The sequence below is a fragment of the Gekko japonicus genome, unplaced genomic scaffold, assembly GCF_001447785.1.
Source record: "Gekko japonicus isolate JY-2015 unplaced genomic scaffold, Gekko_japonicus_V1.1 scaffold1093, whole genome shotgun sequence".
Classification (NCBI taxonomy): Eukaryota; Metazoa; Chordata; class Lepidosauria; order Squamata; family Gekkonidae; genus Gekko; species Gekko japonicus.
Genome location: NW_015160243.1, coordinates 278,329 through 303,846, shown reverse-complemented (window position 1 = coordinate 303,846; position 25,518 = coordinate 278,329). Strand labels below are relative to the sequence as shown.

The 25,518-nt window shown below is 45.1% G+C and overlaps 1 protein-coding gene across 1 annotated transcript in view; it reads left to right on the top strand.

Annotated features, from left to right (window-relative positions):
* Positions 1 to 25,518, top strand: part of DGKB (diacylglycerol kinase beta) — a 398,712-nt gene that overhangs the window by 277,937 nt on the left and 95,257 nt on the right. The window contains exon 22 of the mRNA XM_015413478.1: positions 1,457 to 1,547. Coding sequence (XP_015268964.1) covers positions 1,457 to 1,547 — 91 coding nt within the window. The remainder of the gene's footprint in view (positions 1 to 1,456; positions 1,548 to 25,518) is intronic.

Genomic DNA, 25,518 nt, shown 5'->3' with positions numbered 1-25,518 from the left:
CTGCTCGACATCCTTTACCATTATTAATTGGATGTCATTTCCATTGACTCAAAGATTCCAAGGATCTCTTTAAAATAACCTGAATTCAGTCGGATAAATTTTAAATTGAGAAAAAGCTGGACAGCTGGTGTTGTTTCCTCTAACTGGAGAATAGGATTTAGGTCACTTACTCAAGGACCACAAGGTGGGGGAAGAGGGCTCATTTTGCACTATTGGAACAAGTCTGAAATAGTATACCGGATTAAGTTAGTGTATGTTTTCACAAGATTATAATAAGCACCCATTCAGATCTTAATGTCTGAAACAGCCCAAACTCTGCAGGTAAGTTGTGATGTTTGGTGCAGTTTATGAGCATCCCAAGGCATTTTGTTGTCAGCAGACCTAAATGAGTAGCATTCGACTCACTATCACAGCTCTGCATGCACAAAGGGTTGTGTATCTCTGTCCAACAGCTTTCCCACCAAACCCAAACTGCATTTTAAAACTGGACAGAACAAGATCATTGATGCACAACTACACAATCACAGCCTTCTTAATGTGAAGTTATATTATTGACAAAAAAGATTGCTAAATATTTTCACTAAGCAGATTCACTGTATCCTGTGGCAGCAGAATAGCAAGGATAATGTTTTTGTCTAAAGTGCCAAATGTTTGGTACAGTTTGCATCATGTTTTGCAGTAGAATCTGCTAACTTTAAAATTCCAAAGTCTGAGTGCAGGGGCACCTTTAAGACCAATAAAGTTTTATTCAAGGTATAAGCTTTCGTGTGCACTTGCTTTGTGTGCGTGCACATGAATGCTTATACCTTGAAAAAAACTTTGTTGGTCTTAAAGGTGCCCCTGCATTCTGACTTTGTTCTGCTGCTTCAGATCAACACGGCTACCCTCCTGATTTTAAAATTCCAAGTTTCAGTCTGCTGCTTTAGTATTACTGTTTTTTAGTGGAACCTGTCCATATCCAGTTGCCCTACAGCTAATTATTTGAAGATATGGAATACTAGCGTTTTCTTTTTTTAAAAAAAAAAATACCTGTCATAATGAACAATAAGCTATTGCAATAGCTTACGGTAAGGTTTCATTGTCCTTTCTCTACTTGGTTATGATAGCGTGCCCTGGAACAAGATTTTGAACAGTATCAGAAATCAAATTAGCAAGCACAAGACACAAAATAGGTAACAGTAAGTTTTCAAGACGTTCCCTAGTTGTGGCAGTAGCCCCCCCCCCCCGACCCCGAATCCTCTTAGAGTTACCTAATATATCTCCATTCCAGAATTTTCCTGTTACAGCCTTAGGAGATATTTTACCATTTGACAGCCACATTTATGGTTTTAAAATTATGAGATCATCTATTTCAAAATGGATGTCAGGCATTACCTTCCGTTATGATGGAAGTCAGGATGCTAACTTCTTTTTTTTTTAAATCCAGATGCTGATGATTCTTTTATTCACATTTCAGAATGAAGAACAAATTTTGGTATTTCGAATTTGGTACTTCTGAAACTTTCTCAGCCACCTGCAAGAAGCTTCATGAATCTATAGAAATAGAAGTAAGAAATTAATTACTGTATATTATTCATGCAAATATGGTATTGAAATGTAAGATGGATGTTGAGATAAAGGGGCTTGACTTGGTTGTGAAATGAATATAATTTTCCAGCTCAAATAATGTAATCCTTATTGTATCCTTTGGGTGTAAGCCTAAAAATTGGAAGTTTAGTAATCAGTAAATAACTTTGGTAGAAGAGAATAGCTTGTAAAGTATATTGATTTTATTTTCTACAGGTGTAACGAATCTTTTCACTCATTTCTGTGTTCACAAGGTACCTTCCAACCATCAAGTATTATAGCAAACCACTTCAAAAACCACTCAGATATACACAGGCACACTTAATATAGCAGCAGAAAAACAAAATTGAACCCCGTACCATTAAACAACAACAGCAAAAAATGGAATTGTTTGGATACTACAACTCTCTTCTGGTAAGTGAGGAGCATTTATCCATTGGAGCTAGGCTCCTCGCTTAGTAGAAAGGAGTCATTGGATCCAGCCTATTGTGTCTAGTTAATATTTATAAATGGGGAAAAAATCAAGTGAGAGAAAATTGCTCTGGCGTGTAATTTTTTTAAAAACTTAATTTCTAAGATCTACATTTTTTAACCTTTAAGCTCAATTCACAAAACCTGTACTTATCTTCCTGAATTAAAGGTTAAAGAATGCATTTTGGGGTAATCATTTGTCTTCATTTAGTGACTTTTGTCTCTGTGCAAGGGATCATTTTGCCATTTAAGCACACAGGATAGTTAGAAAAGAACCAGGAGGAGATACAAAGAAAACAGAAAGTTAAATTTGTGAAGCCTCTGCTGATTGACTATAAAAAGAATATTTCTGGATGGTTTCTTTGTTTACATGGTAATTGTGTTAAATGTTCACATCATAATATATAAAATACTGTAATTAAAAATAAGAGACTAAGAAGTTATAACAAAACCTTGATTACCCCAGAAGTTAGCCGTGTTAGTCTGTTGCTGCAAAACAGTAAAAAGCCCAGTAGCACCTTTAAGACTAGCAAACTTTATTGTAGCATAAGCATTCGAGAAACACAGTCTCGTTGTCAGATCCATGCATCTGATGAAGAGAGCTGTGTTTCTCAAAAGCTTATGCTACAATAAAGTTTGTTAGTCTTAAAGGTGCTACTGGGCTTTTTGATTACCCCAGGAAGTTAAGATAATTGCAGCCCAATGAAGTCACTCAAATCACAGACATTTTTTCAGTGATTACTCAGGATTAGGGATGGGTACAAACTGTCTCACAAACTGAAGTGATCCACAAATTTTGGCCAGTTCGTGAAGGGATATTTGTGGAAGGGTGATCTGCATGAACCTTCCACAAATGTTCATGCTGTTCGTGGCATTTCGTGAATTGATAAATTTCCAGACAGATTGTCTCCGCTCAATTAAACTATGGACAAAATTTCAAAGCAACAAGGGATCAGAATTCTCCAGCCTTGGAAACACCAATAGAAGCCTTCCAAAGCTTAACAGGCACTGCTGGTTGCTAATAACAGAGTTCCCATTCCTCTCTATGGGATCAGAATGCTATATATCAGCTCAGCTCTGCAGAGTCTCATTTATTGGCTGTTGGTAGATAGATAGAGAGGCAGGGAACTTGTTAAAAGTGGAGCACACTAATTGCTTTCTGCTGGGTTTTGGGTGTTAGGTGGACTCAGGGTTCTGAGCCACACTGTCTCTCCGCTCACACTGAGCAGACAGGCTTAACTACTGGGTTGCCTTGGCTGAGGACCCACAATTTTTACCCTCCTGATTGTGAACTTCTCTCCCTTACTGGGGTTTGGGTGTTAGGTGGACTCAGGGCTCATAGCATCACATGAGAGATCTGTCCAGATGACAGCCTTGTGTGACCAATATTCCAGGGGATCAGCGTTGGTGGGCTCAGGGGACTTGGCAAGGTACTCCCTCACCATCACCTTTGCCAAATCCTCCACCACTGCACTCCTGGCATTTCCACTGCTACTGACCTCCCAGTTCACTACTGACAAACAGCAGTGGAGTTTCTCTCTGGTTGGGCTTTTTGAGGCAGAGGTGCTAGGCTGCGGCTCCTCCTCCCCCCCACCCTCTTCCACCCACTGTTCACTGTGACCATGTCTGTTGGGTTGTAGTCTTTGCACTTCTTTGCAGAGCTCAAGCTTCCATTGCAAGAATTCTGTATTCAAGAGAGCAATGCTACCTTTTATCCAGAGGTCACAGATACAGGCCAGCTTGTATTCCCCTTTATTGTTGAAAGGATGCAACCTGGTGGCAATGCCCACCTGCAACCTCTCTGCCAAGGCCTGACCTATGGGAGAACAGCCAGCTCCAGTGTGGAGCTCAGTACTCAGTCCAGCCCTCAAATCAGGGGGACTATTTGCCCCAGGATGGCTTGGGTACACAGCACATCAATGGTGTCCTGGAAGGGCTTGAGGACACACACCATTTGGGAGAGGATCAGCCAGTTGTTAGAGCTGATACTGAGCTTCTCTTTCTCATGCAAGATGGTCATGGCGGAGATGACATCCTGCACCACACTTTTCTACTCCACCAAAAGCACAATCATGGTGTAGGTGGAGTTCCACATCTCTCTCTCCCCCTGCCTCTCACGTAGCAGACAGGCAGTCTTGATGCTGCACAATAAGTGGGCAGCCAAGCGTCCATGACCATGTAGTCACAGACGATGTTGACACTACCCACCCACTCTCTCAGGCTACTCTGTATCATGGCGGTGGCATTTTGCACCATGTGGTCTGCATATGGAGCAGAATCACTTTGTAGACCAGTAGCAGAACTGTCTTCTCCTGGGGTCTGGCCCATGCCCCGAAAGTCCTGCTGGCTGATCCAGAGGTCTGCTGTGATGTGCATGCAGTCTGGGGAGCTGAGCCTTGGCCATCACCACTGTAGCTGGTGAAAGCTACATCCTCCATGAGGGAGAAGAGTTGGCCATCCACAGCAATCATCTTGCCACCCACAAGGTGAGTGACAGCTTCCTGGGCCCTCCATGTAGCCCTTTTGGCCTCTTGGAGGGTGACCCACCTTGATGTCCCATCCATGATACCCAAAGAGCAGGGAAACTTTCTTGGAAGAGCCTCCTGCTCCCTCTCTGCTTCTCCCTGCTGAGAGGGAGTGGGCCTCTTCTTCCTCCCGCTAGTCACCTCTTTCCCCCAGAGACAACATGGTTGGGTACACCCTTTGTAGGTGCTTGCAGACAGAGGAGGACAAGTGTTGGGGGTTTGCACCCCTCCAGGAGACACAGCCACTTTCTGGCCCTGGGCTGGGAGGTGCCACAGAGAGTAGCAACAGGTAGTTTGGATGTGGAAGAGGAGGATGCTTCCCCCATTTGCTGAGTTGCTGCTGTCAGAGTCCTCTCCACAGAGTGTTAGCAATTGCTGGTGTCTCTTGGCAATGCTAACAGCTCTTTTGCCTTTATGGAGAGCACCAGGAGCAAATCAAGGAAGGAAACTCTGAGACCCCTGGTGATACCCTGCTAAGGCCAGGCTGCAACATCCTGGCAGGATGGGTTTGGTGCCTGAGAATGGGTGCCTGTGGTATACAGGGGGTGGAGGATTTCTCCTCCCCCCCCCTTTGCACCCACTTTCACCCTCATGGCACACAGATGTGTTCACACTCAGGAGGGTTTGGGAAGGAATAAATGTGGAAGACCTTTTTTGGGGGTCCATAACTGGGACCCCAGAAGTGTAATCCATCCCCAACTTGGAGAGATTGTAGAGGAGCCAGTCCTAACATCCTAACATCCAATATGGAAGCAACCCTAGAGGCACATCTGTTACTTAGGAACATACTTGAAATAGTCCCTGTGCGTTATTTCAGTGCGTGAACACACTTCAACACTTCAATACATAAACATTTGGTTGTCAGCAGTCTTTCTTTATTATGGAAGACCGTTTGCATCACTAATCACTTAGAATGGAAAACTTTGATTTCCCCTAAGGAAAAAAATCTAGTATTTATATTGCTACATATTAGCATATTATTTTTTCCAAACAAACAGAAACAACTTTTAAAACCTCCAGTTGAATGATTTACATTATTCAACAACTGACAAGTACACAAAACGAACATCACGTTTTAACGAACACACTACTTCCATTCACTTCAGTGGGTCCTGTGTGAAGAATCGCACTGGAATGAATGGAAACTGCACAGCAGCAGTGGTCTCAGGATTGCTCCCAGTACTACAAAATGTGGCTTATGCATTACAAAGTGTTAAAAGCCCCTCTTCTGATGGGTCTGCTCTGGATCTGTGTGTTTCATCCCTGGGGTGGGGGATGTGAGAGTTGTGGAAACGCTTCCCTTGCTAGTGTGGTGTGGCTAGAGTGCCTGCCAAACTGTTGTGGGGCAACTTTGGGGAGCCCCTATCAGAACTCTGGATGTCTGCATTTCTCTCATTCAGAACCTGCCTTTGGAGACTTGGGAGGCTGCGAGCATAGAGGGGGTGCTTGCCTTGCTTCCAGTGTCTTGCTGGGGGTGAGGTCTGCCCAGGTGGCATTTCCCGGTGAGTTTGGGGTCACTGGTTTGTTCCTGAGCCATGTATACACAGAGACATCTCAGCAAAAACCGTGATGGAAAAAAGGCTGGGAATGGGATGCTTAACAAATAAAGTTAACCATTTTTCACAAAGAATAACAAATAATCAATATATCACCGTCCAACAGGTAAGTATGGCATACAACAAATCAATACAAATCAGTATAACGTAAGTCCATGTAACAATTCAACAGGTAAGTGTAAAATACAACAACTCTATGTAATACCAATGAAGACTCCAGATTAACACTTCATTTCATTCAGCCACTTCTTCAGGAGTACATTACTAGAGAAGAATATGAAAGCAATATGTAATTGTGGAAATTATACATATTACACTGGACAAAATTAAATTACAATACAATGCAAATACGGTCATATGGTCGTGTCTCTGTATTTCTTCTATAATGGTATTCCAATTATACAGTGATCTATGAGAAAAAAGCTCCATAAGTATGGTGAAATTAAATCCAAATGTACAAATAATAATATATAAGTCTGTAACTCACCAATGTGATATCAGAATAGTTAATAGCAAATTTCCTAAACTGGCACCAATCAAAAAGCTTAAGCATAGTTTTATTATTGACTCAATTGCTGGAATGCCTCCGTGTACTGAACTCCTCCCAGTTGATTATATACAAGATGCTGAGAGCAATAAGTAGTACGCTCTGAGCTAGCTGTAATAATTAAAGAGACAGTAACCGTGTTCCAAATTACAAAAAACATGAAAAGTCTACAGCATGATTAAGCACATAAAGATGGTAAGATTTTAAACGATGGATCCAAAATGCTGCATGTCTATATAGTGCCTTTGGGGCATCGATTCTATTATATCTATTGGCATTGAAGATTTCTAGTACTACATATGAAAGATTGTTGTAGTCATGACCCTTTTCAAAAAAATGAGGCACCAAAGGCAAATCAAGGTTGTTGACGGATCCGTGATTTATGTTCAATAATCCAGGTTTGAATAGTACATGTGGACATACCATTGTAATATTTTTCACAAGGGCATTTGATGAGGTAAATTACCCTTTTAGAAGCACAAAATGTTTCAATACAACCTCAAAATTAAGTGCAGGCAAGACTAATCTATCAGTCTCCCATTTTGTGGACATACAGAGCACTTCCCACAACGATGGTGGCCGGCAGCTGCTGGTAATGATCTTACAGGAGGAGTTACATCAGCCCTCCCAAGAATGTCTTGAAGGCTCCTAGTCTTTCTAAAGACAATAAGCAGTTTTTCTGTACAGCCAGGGATGTCATTAACGATATGCCAATGTCTTAAAATGAACTTTTTAATCCATTTGGCAAACGGGGTGTACTCAAAGACACACAAAATGTTCTTAGATTGAGTTTTGTAAGGCACAGGTTCAAAAAGGCTCCTGTATGTTCTAGTTTGAGCTCATAAGGAGACATTTTCAATAACATAAGTGAGGGAACCTCATGCTAAGAATTGTCCATTAAGTTTATTACATTCCCTTTCATAATTTTTTTATGTTGCGCTTAGCACAAAAGTATTGACCGTAAGGAAGGTTATACCTTAAATGTCTTGCATGGTGAGAACGAAAGTGTAAAAAAGGGGTTTTATCCAATGGCTTAGTATAGCTCTTCAGTGCCAAAATGCCAGAATGAGTAATAAAGACTGTAGTATCAAAAAAATTGATTTCAGTGGAGCTTTGATGAGAGGTAAATTTTATGGTGGGATACCTAGGGTTAAGCCAATCTACAAAGTCTTGGAATTTGGTAATATCCTTAAAAACAAAGAACAAATAATCACTAAATCTTTTGAAGAAAAAAATGTTTTCAAAAAAAAGGATTGGTTAAAGAGTTGGAAAGCCAATTGGATTTCAACTTTGCCATAAAAAGATTAGCCACATTGGGGGCAAAGGAGCTTCCCATAGCTACTCCGCTAATTTGTAAGTAGAAATTATCCTCAAACCTGAAGAAAGTCTTTTCAAAACTTATATCAACCAAATCCTTTTAAAAAATGTATAGGAGGTGAAGCCAAAGATCTCTGGTCTCAAGGATTTTTAACACATTGGCAGGCTTCATGGTGGGCTTCATTAGTATATAATGATAGTACATCTAAAGTAACCAAAATTGCATTAGAGGGAACTGCCCTATTTTCAATTCTAATTATAAAATCTTTAGTATCCTTAAGATAAGAAGGAATTAATTGGCAAGAGGTTGGAGGGAAAAAATCAACACATGGACTTATACTGATTTGTATTGACTTGTTATATGCCATACTGTTGGATTGTGGTATATCAATTATTTGATATTCTTTGTGATAAATGGTTAACTTTATTTGTTAAGTGTCTCATTCCCAGCCTTTTTTCCATTACTTGTTCCTGAGCCATTCCATAGAGTCCTGTAAGTGCAGCTGTCTTCTCCAGAGAGAGCACTGGGGAAACTTTTTTGGGAGGTCCATAATTGGGACCCCAGAAATGTAATCCACCCCCAACTTGGAGAGATTGTAGAAGAGGAGGGGACAGGGTGAGGTTCCCTGTGCATTTGGTGTGTGTAGCTTGTACACTTTTGAACGTGCACCTGACATTTTTCCTGGGGGCATCTTCTTTGAAGGGCCATAAATCAGACCCCCTTATTCCAATATGGACATAACTTAGTGGATTGGCCATGGGTTGGAAATTCTGTGGCTGAGTCTACCCAGGAAAGATTGTTTCAGAGCTATTCTCTTTCTCTAACAGCACTGGCAGGGTGATTCCGGGCGAGCTGGGCAGGCACAGCAGGCCAATGGAGTCCTCTTGTTCCCAGGGCAATTTGTCTTCCTTCCCATGACAACTTGTCTTGCTTCCCAGGCCACAATTCTGACTTGTTGGTGTATCATATGGTTTAGGTGACTTGGAGGACTTCCACAGATCCTAGAGCACAGCACATAGTCAATTGCCCCACTACCTGAGCCTGGCAATTTTGCAGATCCATCCTGGGCGTGGGATGTGAGTAGCAGTCGGTTTGGGTCACTGATGTTGTTGAACTTCCAGTGTTGCGGGGGACAACCTATGGTTGGTGGGCCACTGGGCCGGGGTTGGGCTTGTATACCAGGATGCTGATGTGTTGCGACTTTGCCTATTAAAGGTCCATGATGCATTTTCTTCAGGGATCCAGAGCTTATCCCCTTTCGACCTCACCAAAGCCAGGGTGATTCCAGGGGCAGGGTGGGCACTGGGCACAGCAGGTCAATGGAGTCCAAGTTCCCAGGGCAACTTGTCCTTTTCATGGCTGCTTTCCCCTACCCAGGCCACAACTCCTCTCACATCCATCCCCTTCTGCCCACACCACTGGCAGGGTGACTGGTTGTAGAGCGCACCACGCATCCTTCTCTCTCCCCATCCCTGGGGTTTGGGTGTTTGCTTGCTTAGGGGCACTCTATGGGAAAGGGTCCAACTGGCCACGCTATCAAGGTGATTGCCTCTGCCATGTTGCCAGACTCTTTCCCCAGGGCCTTGTCCTGGAGTTTGGGTTTTCTTTCTGTTTCCCTTTCTTTCCCTCTTTGTCTCTTTACTCCCTTTGGGCCCCTACTCAATGCCACCTCCCCTTGTGACTTCTGGCCACCAGCCACCCCCACCATTCGCAAGCTGGGTGGTTACCATGCCCACACTATCCGTCTGCTGGCAAGCATATGCAGTGTGTGTAAGAAACCCTTTTTAATGGCACAAGCCAAGACATCCACAGGTGTGGGGCACTGTGTCATCCTTACTTGCAATGGCTTGGGGTTTTCAAGGCAGCACATCAATGCATGGTACTTGCTCCATGCTTGGTGGCTCCCTTTCTCATCTGAGAGGGCCTTTCCTTCATTTCCTGGGCCCTGGCCACACCCTTTCCTGCTTCCCACTGGCACAATGGCTAAGGCTGTCCTGTCTCTCGCTCTGCTATGAAGGTGCTGCTTGCCAGACCAGGTGGGAACAAGGACCTTGTTTCGAAGCAGGCTAGATGTCTTTTCTGGGGATTCAGAATATGGGGGAGTTCCTTTTCTCCAGGGACAACCCCCTTCATTTGCCCTGTTGGGAAGGTGATCACAGGACATGTCCAACTCCAGCTGTGTGGTCTCAGGGGGTCAGCTCAAGCCACCTCACCATGCCCTTCCTTTTGTCACCTGGTCCTTAACTCCACAACATTCTCATTTGTTCCCACTTCACTGGGAAGGTGACTGCAGGGTAACCCATCCCATATCCAGGGCATTTGTGCATGATGTAGCTCACTGCTTAGTTGGCAGCCTCCGCAATTTCAAGGTGTGATTGCAGGCCATGCTTCCTTCTGGGGTGTGGCAGGGTATCCAATATTGAGTGAGCACTACCAGTTGTGACCTCAGCCAGTCAGTTGTGTTAAACTTTTATCCAGTCATCTTTCTTTTCTCTCCTCTTTGTCTGTGTGCATGACCCACCCTTACTTGCCCTGCAAGGCAAAATGACTGCAGCCTGCCAGCGCAGTTCAATTCCTTCCTAACTCTGAGTCCTGGGTCTCACTGTGGCCACTGATGGCCATGTCCATCCCTCTTACACCAGCTGCTAGCCAGAGCCTGGGTGGGGGACATGACACAGGATGCAGGGGACTTGGGGGGGGGCTTTCATTAGTTCAAGAGCCTTACCGTCTTACTCATGCCACTGGCATGGTGTTTGCAAGGGATTGTTCATATGGGTCCTGCCCCAGGGCATTTGCTATAAGTCAATGCAAAGAACACATCCTCTTATTCAGTCTGATCACTGGCTCCATTCCAGAACCATGCTGGTTGTTGGTAGCAGGTCTGAGCTGGAGCCACCCCCTCCATTCTCACAATCTGTTCTTTCAAAGGTGGCCATAGTCCAGTGGTAGTTGGGTTTGGATGTTTGTGGTGGGTTGAGCTTCAAGTTGTCCTGTAACTCATCCCACTAGCTGACTGTGGTGCACAGCTGCCCATGTCTTATAAACCTTATCAGCACCTGAACTGACTCGAGGTACCAGTAGTTGAGGGATGCTGTGGGATGGTTGTCTGTGATGGACTTGGTTTAGATCCAGCACATCACAGAGAGGCATTGCTAGCTTCTTTGTTTGATGTCTTCTCCTCTAAATGGGAGCCCAGTAGGGTCTCGCCACATTCCATGGCTCCATCTCCATGCTGACAAGGTGACTGAACAGAGGGCACAGATGACCCGCCCAGGGCATGTGGGTGTCACATCACATGTGCCAGGGCTTTTAGCCACCCCTTCACACTTGTCCTATAGGCTAGGTGAGCACAGAGGACAAGTCCAACTTCCAGAGAGAAGTGTCTTCCTTCCCTTGGTGCCATTTTCCATCCAGGCTATGCAGCCCACATATCCATCCCTTCCAACTCACACCACTGGTAAGGTGATTGTGGAACATGACTACGCCAATTACACAAACATGGGAGGTACAGGGGGGTTCCCGATTCTAGTCAACCTTGAATTTCATGGAGGGGTGGGCTGCGACCAGAGAAAACTTGTGCTTGAGAAGAGAGTGGGTGTCATGGGTAGTGGCTCTGCTGAGGCTGACTACTCCTCAGATGAGGAAGAGGCAGGGAGCAACCCAGCCTCCTCTGGAGTCAGCCCAGAAGAAGAACCCCCAACAGCACCTGAGGAGGAAGAGTCCCCAGCAGCTGCACAGGAGGTGCAGACAGAAGGAGAGATGGATCCTGTGCCTGGCCCAGCACTCCGAGTTGAAGACACCCTGAAGCCAGACTCCCCAACCAGTTCTCCTGAGTGCCCTAGATGTAGGACACGTCAGAGGCTGACTATGCAGGAGCGAAGAAGGAGTGGCAGACTGCAGGTCTTGCAAAAGCAATGGGAGGAGCTGTAAGTCTTGGCAGACTTGACTCCCAGGAAGGGAGAACCTGCTCATAAACACTCCATGCACCTGCCTCAGGTCTGCCCTAGTGTGTAGCAACCACTCCTTGTTCCTGATCCCAGCAACTTTGAACTGATTTCCTGGCTATTTGACCCTTAGTTTTGTTGTTCAACCTGATTCTGGATTGCGTTTCCAGCTTAGCAGCACAGCGGGACTGTTCCTTCAACATCAGCCATCCCCTTCCAGTCACACCAGCAGCAAGGAGAGTCCAGTGCAAGGCCAAGGCCAACTCCCCAAAGCAAACTGACTAAGTCCTAGTTCCCAGGGCAACTGGTCTTCCTTCTCATGGCTGCTTCCACACCCAGGCCACACAGTTCTCTCATATCCATCCCCTTTTGCCTACACTGTGCACAGGGCCACTGGTTGCAGGGCCTGTCATCCATCCTCTCCCTGTCCCTGGGCTTTGGTCATTTGTTGTTGTAGCAGTGCACTAGGGCACAGGGTCTGACTGTCGTCACTACACCCCTGTCAAGGTGATTTCCATGATCACATGGCCAAGATCTTCACCAGGGGCTTGTCCTGAATTTACTTGGTCTTTTCATTTCCTTCCCCCCCACCATGTGTCTTTACTCCCTTTGGGCTCCAACTTTCAGCCACTTCTCTCTGTGTAAGGAGGCCACCAACAACCTGCACCTTTCACAGGTAGGGCACTGTCAAGAACATGCAGTGCATGTGGGCAACCTGTTATGGTGGCATGAGCCATGGCAACCTCAGGTGTGGGATGCTGTGGTGTCCTATTCTGTGATGGCTTGGGGTTTTCATGGCAACATGTCATCAAGGCATGTTGCTGGCCAGAGGTCACTGTCAATATAGCAGGGGGACTCCTGTCCGGAGCCACCATGGCCTTTCAGTCTGCCTGTTGGCAAGGTGATTATGGGGTATGGCCAAATCCTTCTGGAGTGTTCCGGAAATGGGAACTAAACTGCAGTCACTTTGACCACGATGGGAAGCTGGCCCCAGGGAGATGCAGCCACCCACAACTATGCAACCATGGTTGTCTCTTCTGTGGCCCAAACCGACACTTGGCGACATTTTCCCAAAAAGCACTTTTCTGGGGAGACCTTCTTTGATGGACTTTAACTCAGACCCCCCATATAGAGGGCATCCCAGGGAGGAATGACGCAAGTTTGATGCCTCTAGCTAACATAGGGCCCATTCTATATACTCCTGAACTTGTGCCTGACATCTCCCAAAAAAGCACTTTCCTGGGAGCACCTTGTTTGGGTGTCTGTAACTCGGACCCCCAAGTCCGGGCAGGTAGAGAGTTGTGCCACAATTTTGATAACTCTAGCTTGTACAGGGTCCATTCTCTACACTGCAGAACTCGCCAAAAAGCACTTTCCTGGGGCACCTTGTTAGGGGGTCCATAACTCAGACCCCCTTCAATGCAATCTTCACCAAACTTGGTGGGCAGGTAGAGGAGAGACAGATGGAGATGCCCTGCAATTTTGGAGTCTCTAGGACCCAGGGGGCTGCCCTGTGTCCCAAACTTTCTGAACCAGGTTTTCCCAGTTTGTGCCCATTCCTACTCTGCACCATTAGAACACATTATCTATATACCTGGTGGATGTGGCAGAAAGAAGGATTTGGCCTTAATCATGTCCAGCCATATGCAGAGTGAGAAAAAAGTTTGGAAGATATTTAAGGCAAAACATAGTCCTGGCTGTCTCCCTTAACTGCATTCTGTTATAACAAGATGATCAAATCAAAAAAGTATTCCAGTGATGATATGGGAAAATAAGAATTGAGATTCAGTGAATGGAAGGTGGTATGTATAAGAATGGTATAAGAAGCAAAAAATCACTAGCACTATAAGGAATATTAGGATTCTGCTGTTTCTATACTTTAAGATCTGAGGTGCTCAGGTCTTATTTTTATGGCCTCACAGTTTCTTGAGAGATAAGACAGTATTTGGATGTTTAACTGTTTAAGGCAATTCTAAAGTCTCATTAGCTACAATGTATGTGACATCAGTAGAGCAAATAGATACTCTGATTAGAACAAATAAATTAGAGTCTAGCTCGTAATTGTTATGCTTCATCTTAGTGCTAGACTAATGCTCCATGGTATGTGAAATGTAGAAAGCTTTTACAAAGTATGTTATCATTTATACCTTATGCAGTCTATGTTTTAATTTATATTTTAATGTAATTTATCAGGATAAATACTAGAGCTATAGGGTTGGATCCAAAGAACTGCAAATGATTCCCCATTTGCAAACATTACTTTTCTTGTGTTGCTGCAATTCCCTGTTGCATTATCTCTTAAAAATTATTTTAGAAGGTTGGAGGAATCTTTGAATGACATGAAAGAATGTATTGAGGTCTGCCATGGGAAGTGTAAATCAGTAGAAATTCCTTCCCTCTGTTTCATAAGCAGAAGTGCTTTTCCATTTGCCCAAGGGAAAATTTGTTCCCGAATCACAGTTCGTATATTCTAGAGCCTTCCAAACATTTTGTAGTATTGGTCCTTGATTTCACTATATAAAATGAGTGGCAGGTTATCATATTCCAAAACCCTTATAAAGTCTTATTCGAATACTTACCTAAAATAGTAGAAGAGTGTTTAGAAATGATATCTACCTTTTGACTGTGGCCGAAGAGTTATAGAAAAATTACTTGACCGTTGGCATTGGATTAATTACCTAAAGTATGGAATATTATCTCAGTCAACAAATTGAGGGACAATTCTACTGTGAGGAGAAATTTAATGAGATGTGCAGTCACATATTCAGTTGTTATGATCATATATCTTTCCTTTTCTTCAATCTTTGCTTCAGGAAAAATATATCTCTGTATTTAAATTAACAGATATGGTTATGCTATGCCACTTTCAAATGTACTACTTAGTAGTATGGAACAATGCCATAATTTCTTGGGAAACAACAGGAATGCAAACAAAATAGATTTGTGTTTTGTTATTTTAACTAAAAGCTATGTAGTCATAATAGAAATGGACCCATACTTAAAAACTCCTCTGTTTCTGAACAAAAGAAATTCTCCTTTACTAATTCTGAAAGTAACTCATCACAGCAGGATTCCGAGGCCTAGTGAAATAATTGTCTTAGTATACTACCTGCTGTGTTCAGTATTGAGTGAAAATGCTCTCTGCATCATCTTATATCACAATTCTCCCTTTATTTAAATAATTTTAGTCAGTTTGGGGGACACAAGACCTTTATAAATTAACAGCAGGGAAATACCAAAGGTGTCAGATTGCATATTTATCATCTTTTTCGTGTAATACTTAAATATGTATTAAGAAGTGACTGACATAAATTAGGCTGATTTCAGAAGCCACAGGCTGTGGCTTGTAGAGGACCCCCTTCTGCTTGACATTTCATCCTTGTCAAAGATCAAATTATTTTAATTTAGGCTGCAAATTATAAGGAATGAAGACTTCTTTGTGGGAATTCCCTGTGGTAATCTGACTTTTGTTGTTACTGCTGCTTGTCTGTGTGCAAAAGATATAATATGCATGCAAATAAGGTTAAAAAATATGTACTATCTAATTATCCAGCCAGTACATTCCACTTGAAGACAGTGGGAGGCCTGACACACAGTATGTGTTTGATTCATTGAGGCCTGCAGGGTATTTACACAAGATTACTTTTAATTATGAAATTAATATCTGTTTATTGAGAATGTATAGCAGTGAGTGAGTATAAACGAATGGAATTTTTTAGAAAAAGAAATCATCTTAATGTATAATGCATATGTGAAATATAAGACTGAGGAAGGTTTGACTCCAGTACAGAAATTAAAGATGCTTCTCACCCTCACTGAAAGAGATTCAGTAAAAAAAATGTTTGGTTATTCCAAGCTACCAAGTAATTTTAAGATACATTACTAGAGCTTTTTATGCTCACTTCCATGAAGACCACATGCATATTTAAACTTTAGTTCTTAAAAGCAAGTATGGAATAAAGACTGAATAGTTGTGATTATTTTTATCTTCTCTCCTGATTTCAAATAATTTTTAAAAACCAGGCACTGTGCAGAGCATAGAAATGACTAACTAGAGGACCTGAAATCTACAACAAGCAGAGAAGATAGGGATGAAGAAAAGGCAATGCAATGACACACAAGCAGGGGATGTTTAGAAGAGAAACTGGTAGCACAAAGAGGCATGTGTTATAGATTAGAATGCGTTTGTTGAATGTTAGATACGAGACTCAAGGCAGCAGGTGAACAGTGATAACAGCTTTATTTGAACACTAAGTCAGAAGAACCAGAATGAGACAAACTGTGGAGCAACAGTCCGGGCTTGGCAAGCCACGCCCACATGTCAGCTAAGGTCCAATCAAATACAGTACATAAAGACCAATCATTTTGCTTCCCTCCAGAACTTCCTTTGTTCTGATAGGTCGGTTTACAATACCTTTTGCTGCACATCTCAAAGAGATCCGGTAAAGACAAAGAGTTTTAAAGCAGGAAAGGGGGGGGGTAGTAGAATGTGGCCAGCCAAAAGACTTGAAGCATGGTCTTTTCGTTGATGGTAGAATGTGGCTAGCCCAGCACCTAAAGCATGGTCTTTGCATTTTATAGTTGAATCACCAGGTGGGTGGCACCTTGCCAAACTGCAATCCCACCTACTTACAAGTCCATCCCATGAATTCCCTGATTGGTGCATGTAGAAAAGGGGCAGGTATTCTATGGGCTGGGCGATATTTGAAATTCTACACTCTATCTCATGGAATACCATCTGGCCAGGTGTGAAATGTATCCTCTTTGAAGTACAGATGAATCTTGGCTTTCCCAGGCATAAACATGAAACTTGCAATACAGATGCAGATCAGGTCTGTGTCCTGCGTGACATCTCGTCTTTTCAGTAATGGGGGAATTCCTCCTTCTTGGTTGTTGTTCTGCTCACAATGGCTAACATGTGCTTCTTCTACCCATAATGCCTTGAGCTGAATGTGTGCAAGCTACATTAACATAAAATGCAGGCAAGTGTTCCCTATGTGAAGGCTCTCATAGTAGGTGATGCAAACAGCTTCCTTTGGCTCATGGTATACAAATGTGTGCACAGTCCATTTGTTGCATGTGTAGCAGATATAAAACCACAAATTAGTTCATTTCCCAACACCTTTGTCAGACTCAAGCTCTATACATTCATACATTCTTATTTCATACACAACAATCCTCCCCCCTAAGACGAGACAACCCTTGGACAGATATAGTCCTTCAAGTAAGCAGGACGCTGCTTGACCCATTGGGATCATCTTATATTTACCGTTGGTGGGGTAGGAGGAAGAGCTTCGGGCTCCCTGTGAGTTCGGTTTGATCCCTTATGGGACTGAGTGTCCGTGGCCGATTCCCATAGTCGTGGCTCTGCTTGCCCACAACTATGCCTGGGGGTTCCAGTGCTTGGAAACCCTCAGTCTGTTTGGAGTCCGGAAACTCTACCTGACTGTCCGAGTCAGGTACGTTGGCCACCTGGGGAAGGGAATCAGGGACTGAGTCAGCCCACCGTTTGCGCAACTGATCCACATGGCACCTATTTACTCTACCATCATTTACCTTCACAGTATAATGGCGGGACACTAGGACATGAGTTACTGTGGCTGGTAACCACTTGTGTCTGCTACCGTAGTTCCTCGCATAAACACATTCACCTTCAATAAGCACCCTGGACCGTTGTTCAGTGGACTCACTGTTTGGCGGCCTGGCTGATGTTAAGTCCGGGTGCAAAAGGTCTAACAGTGTTGTTAGGCGCTGACCCATAAGCAGTTCCGCCGGACTCCGCCCCGTCATGGAGTGCAGCGTGACGTGTTGGTGCAGTAGGAAAGATGCCACCTTCTGGCCCCAGTTTCCCTGCACCAAACGGCCCAAAGTCTCCTTTGTGTTCCGCACCATTCTTTTGGCCTGACCATTAGTTGCCCAGTGGAATGGTGCGGACGTGCTATGGGCAATGAGGTTTGCTGTCAAAAAGTCTTTGAATTCAGTGGCCATAAAGCATGTCCCGTTGTCAGACCCGTGTGTTGCAAACAGGCAACGTAAAACATTAATTACAGTTAGTGCTGTCATCTTTGCTGTGGGGACCACCTCAAGCCACTTAGAATAAGCATCCACAATAATTAAAAAGATCTGCCCCTGAAAGGGGCCCGCAAAATCCACATGGAACCTTGACTATGGGCGGTGGCATTTCTCCCACTGCATTACTGGTGCGTGTGGGGGATCAGGCCAGGACAGTTGGCATTCAGGGCATTTCTGGACCCAAGACTCTATGTCCGCGTCGATTTTCGGCCACCAGAAATACCCTCTGGCCAGTCCCTTCATGCGCACGATGCTGGGGTGGCATTCGTGCAGAGCCTCTAATACTTGTTCCCTTAGCTTGGGGGGAACCACCACCCTGTTACCCCAGAGTAAGCATCCCCAGTGCATAGATAATTCATTTTGCCATGATGCAAACGGCTTAAAGCAGTCATCGACGCGTCCCACCGGCCATTCCCTCCACACCCAGTTAAGAACCTTGGTGATGGTGGGGTCCCGGGCGGAGGCGGTTGCAATGTCTGATGCATGCACCAGAGGTTTGGCCAGTTCCTTGAGGGCAATCACCTCAAAAGCTGGTGCAGGGTAAGTGTCCAGTTCTTGTAGGGGACAGCAGCTGAGGGCGTCGTCATGCCCCATGTTTATTCCAGGCTGGTGCTCGAGAACGTAATCATACGCCGACAAAAATACTGTCCAGCGCAACATCTGCGCAGACAAGATGTTGGGCATCTGGCAGGCAGGGGCAAAGATTCCAAGGAGGGGCTTGTGGTCCGTGGCCATTACGAATGGTCTTCCATACAAAAAGTCATGAAACGTTTTTATGCCGGCCACTAGCGCCAACCCCTCCTTGTCAATTTGGGCATAGTTCCTCTCGGCCGGGGTGAGTGTCTGAGAGTAGTAGGCAATTGGTGTTTCCCTGCCATTAGCCAGCACATGGCTCAACACAGCCCCCACCCCATACGGAGACGCGTCCGCAGCCAATACCAATTGCTTAGATTCGTTATAGTGGGTAAGGACAACAACGATTTAATAGCAGTAAAAACTCAGTCGTGCTGAGGGCACCACTCCCACTTTGCCCCCTTGTTGAGGAGGCGATGCAATGGTTCGGCTATGGAAGCTTTATGTGGCAGGAATTGGTCAGATGGCAATCTGTAGACCTCACGTTGTCCTTGCCTCGAACCCAGGGGCTTGCACGAGAAGACGACTGTGGTGTCTTCTTCTTCTTGGCCCTGCAGACTCTGGCCAAATGGCCTCGCTTGTCACAGGACTGGCAAACGATGTCCTTCGCCCAGCATTGATCCCGCTCGTGATCTCCGCCGCATCCGGCAGAGGTTTGTCTCGGTGTAGTTTTCACTTGGGTCCGCTTGGGCCTCAGAGTACAAGAATGGTTGACGTCATCACGCTCACCATCGGACTCGCTCGTTGATTCATGGTATACGGCTTTGTTGGCCCTGTGCTGTCCCAGCCAGCGTTTGAGACTGTAGTTAAGCAGAACTGCCAGATAGCTTTAAGAGCAGTGGTTCCTGGGAATTGAAGTCTTTAGTTAGACACCCCACCGCATCCGGCACACAGAGGCGTGGGAGGGTTCGAATTACAACTCTCTTCCTGTAGCCTTTGTTCTCTACAACCGGCAAGGAGGAAGAAGAGGAAGAGGAGATTGGATTTATACCCCGCCCTTCACTTGGAGTCTCAGAGCGGCTTACAAACTCCTTTCCCTTCCCCTCCCCACAACAGACACCCTGTGAGGTGCGTGGGGCTGAGACAACTCTGACACAAACTGCTCTTTTTCAAGGACAGCTGTGCCAGAGCTTGTGACTGACCCAAGGTCACATCAGCGGGTGCAAGTGGAGGAGTGGGGAATCAAACCCGGTTCTCCCAGATTAGAGTCCGCACACTTAACCACTACACCAAACTGGGGACAACCATCCTTTTCACCATGAGCCAGTGAAAGGAATTAAATCACAAAGATGTGAGTAAAGAACTCTTATGAATGCATGTGAAAAACTGAATAAAAGTGATTGATTCTACTTTGGCTGTGCGTTGAAAACTGTCCAGAAGACGCTGTCGGTTCAGCGTTAGACGGAATAGGCCCCCTGTTGGATTGGGAGCAGGTTTTGACGCACTTCTTGGGTTGCTTTCTCAGCAGCCTCAGCGGCAACAGCCTCAGAGTAGGCCACAGCGTAGGTGAGAGCCGTTCGTGCGAACAATCATTGCTGTAGCTTCTCGTCCCTCATGCCACAGACGAGTCAGTCGAGGAGTGCTTCCTCAAGGTTGGTGAAGTTGCACGGGCATGCAGCCTTCTGCAAAGCCAATACGTACTCAGCAAGCATCTCGTTCGCGGCCTGGGATCATTTGTAGAATGCGTGTCGGCTAGCGATCTGTGAGGGTTGTGGTGCAAAATGCCCCTGCAGTTTCAGTTTGAGTTCAACCAGGGGCATGGTTTGGATTTCAACCAGGGTGACCAGGGACCGGGCAACGTCGAAGACAGCCCTTCCGCAGGAGCTGAGGAGCGTCACCTTCTGCTGGTCCTCACCCTCGATCTGGTTAGCCTGGAGGTGGAACTCAAACCTGGTCAGGTAGGAATCCCAGTCCTTGAGGTCAGGTTCAAATGCCTCGAACCGTGGGTTGACGGCCATCACTGCTCTTTGTGCCAGCACTGGCACAGGTGCTGCAGCTGCTTGATCAGCCAGGTCTTGTTCTTCCACCCTGGGTCCCTCAGGGGCTTCTCGGCCGTCCGCCGTCCTGGTGTTGCTTCAGCAGGGCTGCCTACCCACTCTATAATCCCATCCTCATTGCCAATTGTTAGATACGAGACTCGAGTCAGCAGGTGAACAGTGATAACAGCTTTATTTGAACACGAAGTCAGAAGAACCAGAAAGAGACAAACTGTGGAGCAACAGGCTCCTTTTTAAACAGTCCGGGCTTGGCAAGCCACGCCCACATGTCAGCTAAGGTCCAATCAAATACAGTACATAAAGATGAATCACTTTGCTTCCCTCCAGAACTTCCTTTGTTCTGATAGGTCGGTTTACAATACCTTTGCCAGACTCAAGCTCTATACATTCATACATTCTTATTTCATACACAACATTGAAGATGTAGATCTTAGGAGGACACTGAAGTAGTAGGAGCAAGGTTAGATCAATAAGGAGTTGTCAAAATTAGAAGAAGTTGGACTGGATGGGGAAAACTCTAAGGCTTCATCTACACATTACAAACTTCTCATGTGTGTTGGGGAACAACAGGTCTTTGCATCACATATGTGATGGGACTATTTGTGCCTTCCACGTGTACATCAGATCTTTTCTGTTTCCAAACAAAGCAGGCAGAAAGAAGCAGCTTTAGCCTCCCCTACTACTATCTCTACATCCTCAAACTGTCCCTTTGAGTTGCTGTTGACTCCATTGTAAAAATTGTGTTACTTATGTGGCTACATATACATTTCACAGAGACTCAATGGGGCAGGTTGAGGATGTAAAAACAGTGGAGTGGGGAGAGGCTACAGCCAGCTTCTCCCTGTGTGCTGTAGTGTGCTGACGTGTATCCAAGTGTGATGGACCCTAAAGGTGATATGGAGGAGGAGGAGAAAAGTTGGATTTATACCCCGCCCTTCACTTGGAGTCTCAGAGCGGCTTACAATCTCATTCCCTTCCTCTCCCCACAACAGACACCCTGTGAGGTAGGTGGAGCTGAGAGAGCTCAGAGAGCATTGTTCTTGAGAGAACAGCTCTGAGAACTTTGACTGACTCAAAGTCACCCAGTAGCTGCATGTAGAGGAGTGGGGAATCAAACCCAGTTCTCCAGATTAGAGTCCACTGCTCTTAACCACTACACCAAAGAAACTATAATGTATAGATGGACCCTAAGGGTGATACAGCACATGTATAGAAAGGATGTTGATTGAAACTACTAGTACCACTACCAGGTAGAGTAATTTCACTTTCATCCCCATTGTAATGTCCATGTACTGGATTGTAGTATTTGCATAAGATGTATGTATACAAATTCCAAAATATGTAGGCACAGGTTATGTGGCCACTAACATATGTAAAACCTAGGAAACATCTGTGTGTAGGCAATTTATGGATGTCCTTTGGGTTTAGAGGTAAACAAGAGGATACTGTTCCTTTTCCTACACTGTTTTCATAATACTTTTTTAAAAATACAGTACGTAACTGCCTGTGTTTGCTAAAGCAGAAGGCCACACTTCGTGTATGCATCACAAAGAAGCTCTGTCCGAGTGCTGTTTACTATAGGTCACTTCCTTCTCTAGCCCACTCAAACTCAAAAAGACAAAGGCTGCAAGGGAAGTTTCCAGGGATAAGCCTTCATCTACTATGCTGGACTGGATTGTAGTTAAGAAAATGCATTTATTATTTGATCCTAGTTTATTGGTGGGGTCAGAACTTTGTTTCTAAATAGAGGGGTGCTAGTGCTTTAATCTATTTGGAAGGTATGGTGTATACAACATACAGCTCATGGCAATATGTGGGCTGACAGAAGTATGTTATATGACTTCTCGACTGAACCCTGCTGTAACTGCTCACCACTGGGATGTGGCAAGAAATTTCCAATAACTACCCCCAGAAACTCCTTACACATCAGCAAGGATATGGGGAGAAGGGGAGGAATCAAAAATTGATTCCTAGCTGTTGGGTTCTGACCCTTTTACACTAGGGATTGCTACGTGCTCAGATAAAGCAATTATTATCATCATCATCATCATCATCATCATCATCATCATCAATATTATTATCATCATCATCATCATCATCAATATTATTATTATTAATTGAATTTCTAAATCACCCTTCCCTGGAGGGCTCTGGACAGTGTACATTGTATTTAAAATAAAAAGGTAAAGGTAAAGGTTCCCTTGCTCGAAAGCTAGGGTTGCGGTCCTCATCTCCGGTTCAAAGCCGAAGAGCCAGCGCTGTCCGAAGACGTTTCCATGGTCATGTGGCCGGCATGACTAAACACCAAGGTGCACAGAATGCTGTTACCTTCCCATCGAAGTGGTACCTATTTATCTACTTGCAATTTCTTGCTTTCAAACTGCTAGGTTGGCAGGAGCTGGAACTAGAGACGGGAGCTCACTCCATCATGCGGCAACTCGGGTCTCGAACTGCTGAACTACTGACCTTCCACAGCCTGCAGTTCAGCGTCTTAACCACTTGAGCCACCGCAGCTCTGTATTTAAAATAAAGTCCAGTTAAAAACGTTCCAAAGTATAAATTAATTAGATTAAAACTCAACCATCGATCATGGTTTCCAGTAAACTGGTGAAACCATTAACCTTCAGTCCTAGATGGCATTCTGAATGTGGTTGCTTCCTCCAGTGGGATGAGATGGGAAAACCATTGCTGTCCTCAACCATGATCCCCGCTGATCAGCTGAAGCCCTTTAAATTGGGCAGGAGGGGAGGGAGAAGGGTGGCCAGGTGAGTAGTCACTCTTGGGGGTGGGACTTGGGGGCAAGGCTTCCCCCACCGGCCATCTGGCTAGGGTGGATTGAAGCCCCTAGAAGTGGGGGAACCCTTGCCTGGACCTGGGTCAGCTTCAAGGATAGCCCTACGTAGAGTAAGTTACAATAGTCTAGCCTTGAGGTGACCGTTGCATGGATCACCGTGGCTAGGTCAGAGCGAGAGAGATAAGGAACCAGTTGCCTAACTTTGCGAAGTTGGAAAAATGCTAGCCTAGCAACCTTCACAATCTGGGCCTCCATAGATAAGGGGGTGTCCAGAAGCACACCCAGACTCTTGACCACTGATGCCAGTGTTAGTGGCACACCATCAAGAGCTGGGAGTTAACATCCCAGCCTTGGATCACTCCCACCCAGCCGCAGCACCTCCATCTTTGATGGGTTCCGATTCAGACAGCTCTGTCAGAGCCATCCAACCACACCCTCTAAAATGTACTGAGTTTGAGACGTGAGTAGTGATCAGCTCATAGTTTATTGTGAATCAGCTCAAACTAAGGACACTCTAGCAGGACTGAATCCCTGCTTAAATCTGTGCACAACCCCACACACACACACTACCCGTGATAGGCTATTTACAGTGCGATTCCTGGTCTATAAGTTCCTTCCAGGATCCTAGCTGTCTATTGTTCTAGGTTTCAAGCTTGTGCAGTCGGTGCCGGGCCAAGGACATAACAACCTCCAAACCCTCAGCCAAGTTTGGTGGGATGGCGTTTGGTGCCCATTGCCATAATCAAGCGATGTTACAGCCCATTTAGCTCCAATCAATATCTGTTGTAGCTCATGTTGTTTGGCTTGTGCCCGCTTGCGGGGAGGGCGGGGTATAAATCAAAATAATAAAATAAAATAAAATGAATTGTGGACTTCTGCTCTAAGCCCTGCTTCCTAATTCCATATGTGGAGGGAGGGCTTCAGCTTGCTGGTGAAGGAAAAGTAGGATTGCCAACCCCAGGTTGTGAAATTCCTGGAGATTTGTAAGCAAGGCTGGGGAGAGTACTGAAAAGGACAGAGCTCAGCAGAGATGTGATGCCACAGAGTCTGCTCTTCCAAAGCTGGGCAAGGAAACTGATCTCTGTATTTCAGGGATTAGTTGTAATTCTAGGAGAACTCCAGGCCTCACCTGGAGGTTGGTAAATTTAGGGGAAAGCATAAATATCACAGGTGCTTCATTAGTGCTTACCTGTTACTTTTGCTCAAGAATTCTGTGCCTCAGCATGGGCTAGGCACTTACTGGTATGCCTCAGTGTTCCTCCACTGTAAGAATAGGAACAATGTACACTAAGTGACCAGGCCTATAGCTATGGTGGGGTCTCCCGGGGCCTAGCCCCCTGACTTCCTCCCAAGCCTCCCCCTACATTTGGGAAGAAACAGGGGGCCACGCGTGCCTGCACTCCAAGCCATGAATTTGTGGCTTGGAGTGCAGGTGCGCAGCCCTCGCTTCTCCCTCAAAGCATTTAAAAGGTCCCTTTAAATGCTTTGAGGAAGAAGCGGGGGAGGTCATGCGTGTACCTGCACTCCAAGCTGCCGGTACATGCCCCCCCAAAGCAGTGCCCTCAACTTTTTTAAAGGCCTCCCTATTTTAAAAATCCTGGCTACAAGCCTGAAAATGACAAAAATGCAATCAGTGTGCATGTAGATCTGTATTTAACTTGCCTCACTGCTTCTGCCATATGGAGGCATTGGCTAAGATGCCATTTTAGTTCCTGTTTTCTGCTTTTGGAATGTCTTGAGCTTTGGTTGCATAGGCCCTGCCAGGCCATGCTGCTGCGCTGTTGGAATCCTCCTATGCAGAGAACTCCTCCCATGAACACTCACGCATTGGAATGTTCCTGCTTTCAACTGTGAAATGTAGGGAGTGCATGAACATATATGAACATATGAAGCTGCCTTATACTGAATCAGAATCTTGGTCCATTGAGGTCAGTATTGTCTACTCAGACTGGCAGCAGCTCTCCAGTGTCTCAGACAGAGGTCTTTCACATCACCTACTGTCAGGTCCTTTGACTGGAGATGCCAGGATTGAATCTGGGATCTTCTATGTGCCAAGCCCCTAGCCCTATGCTGTTCACATGTTGTACAATCTGTA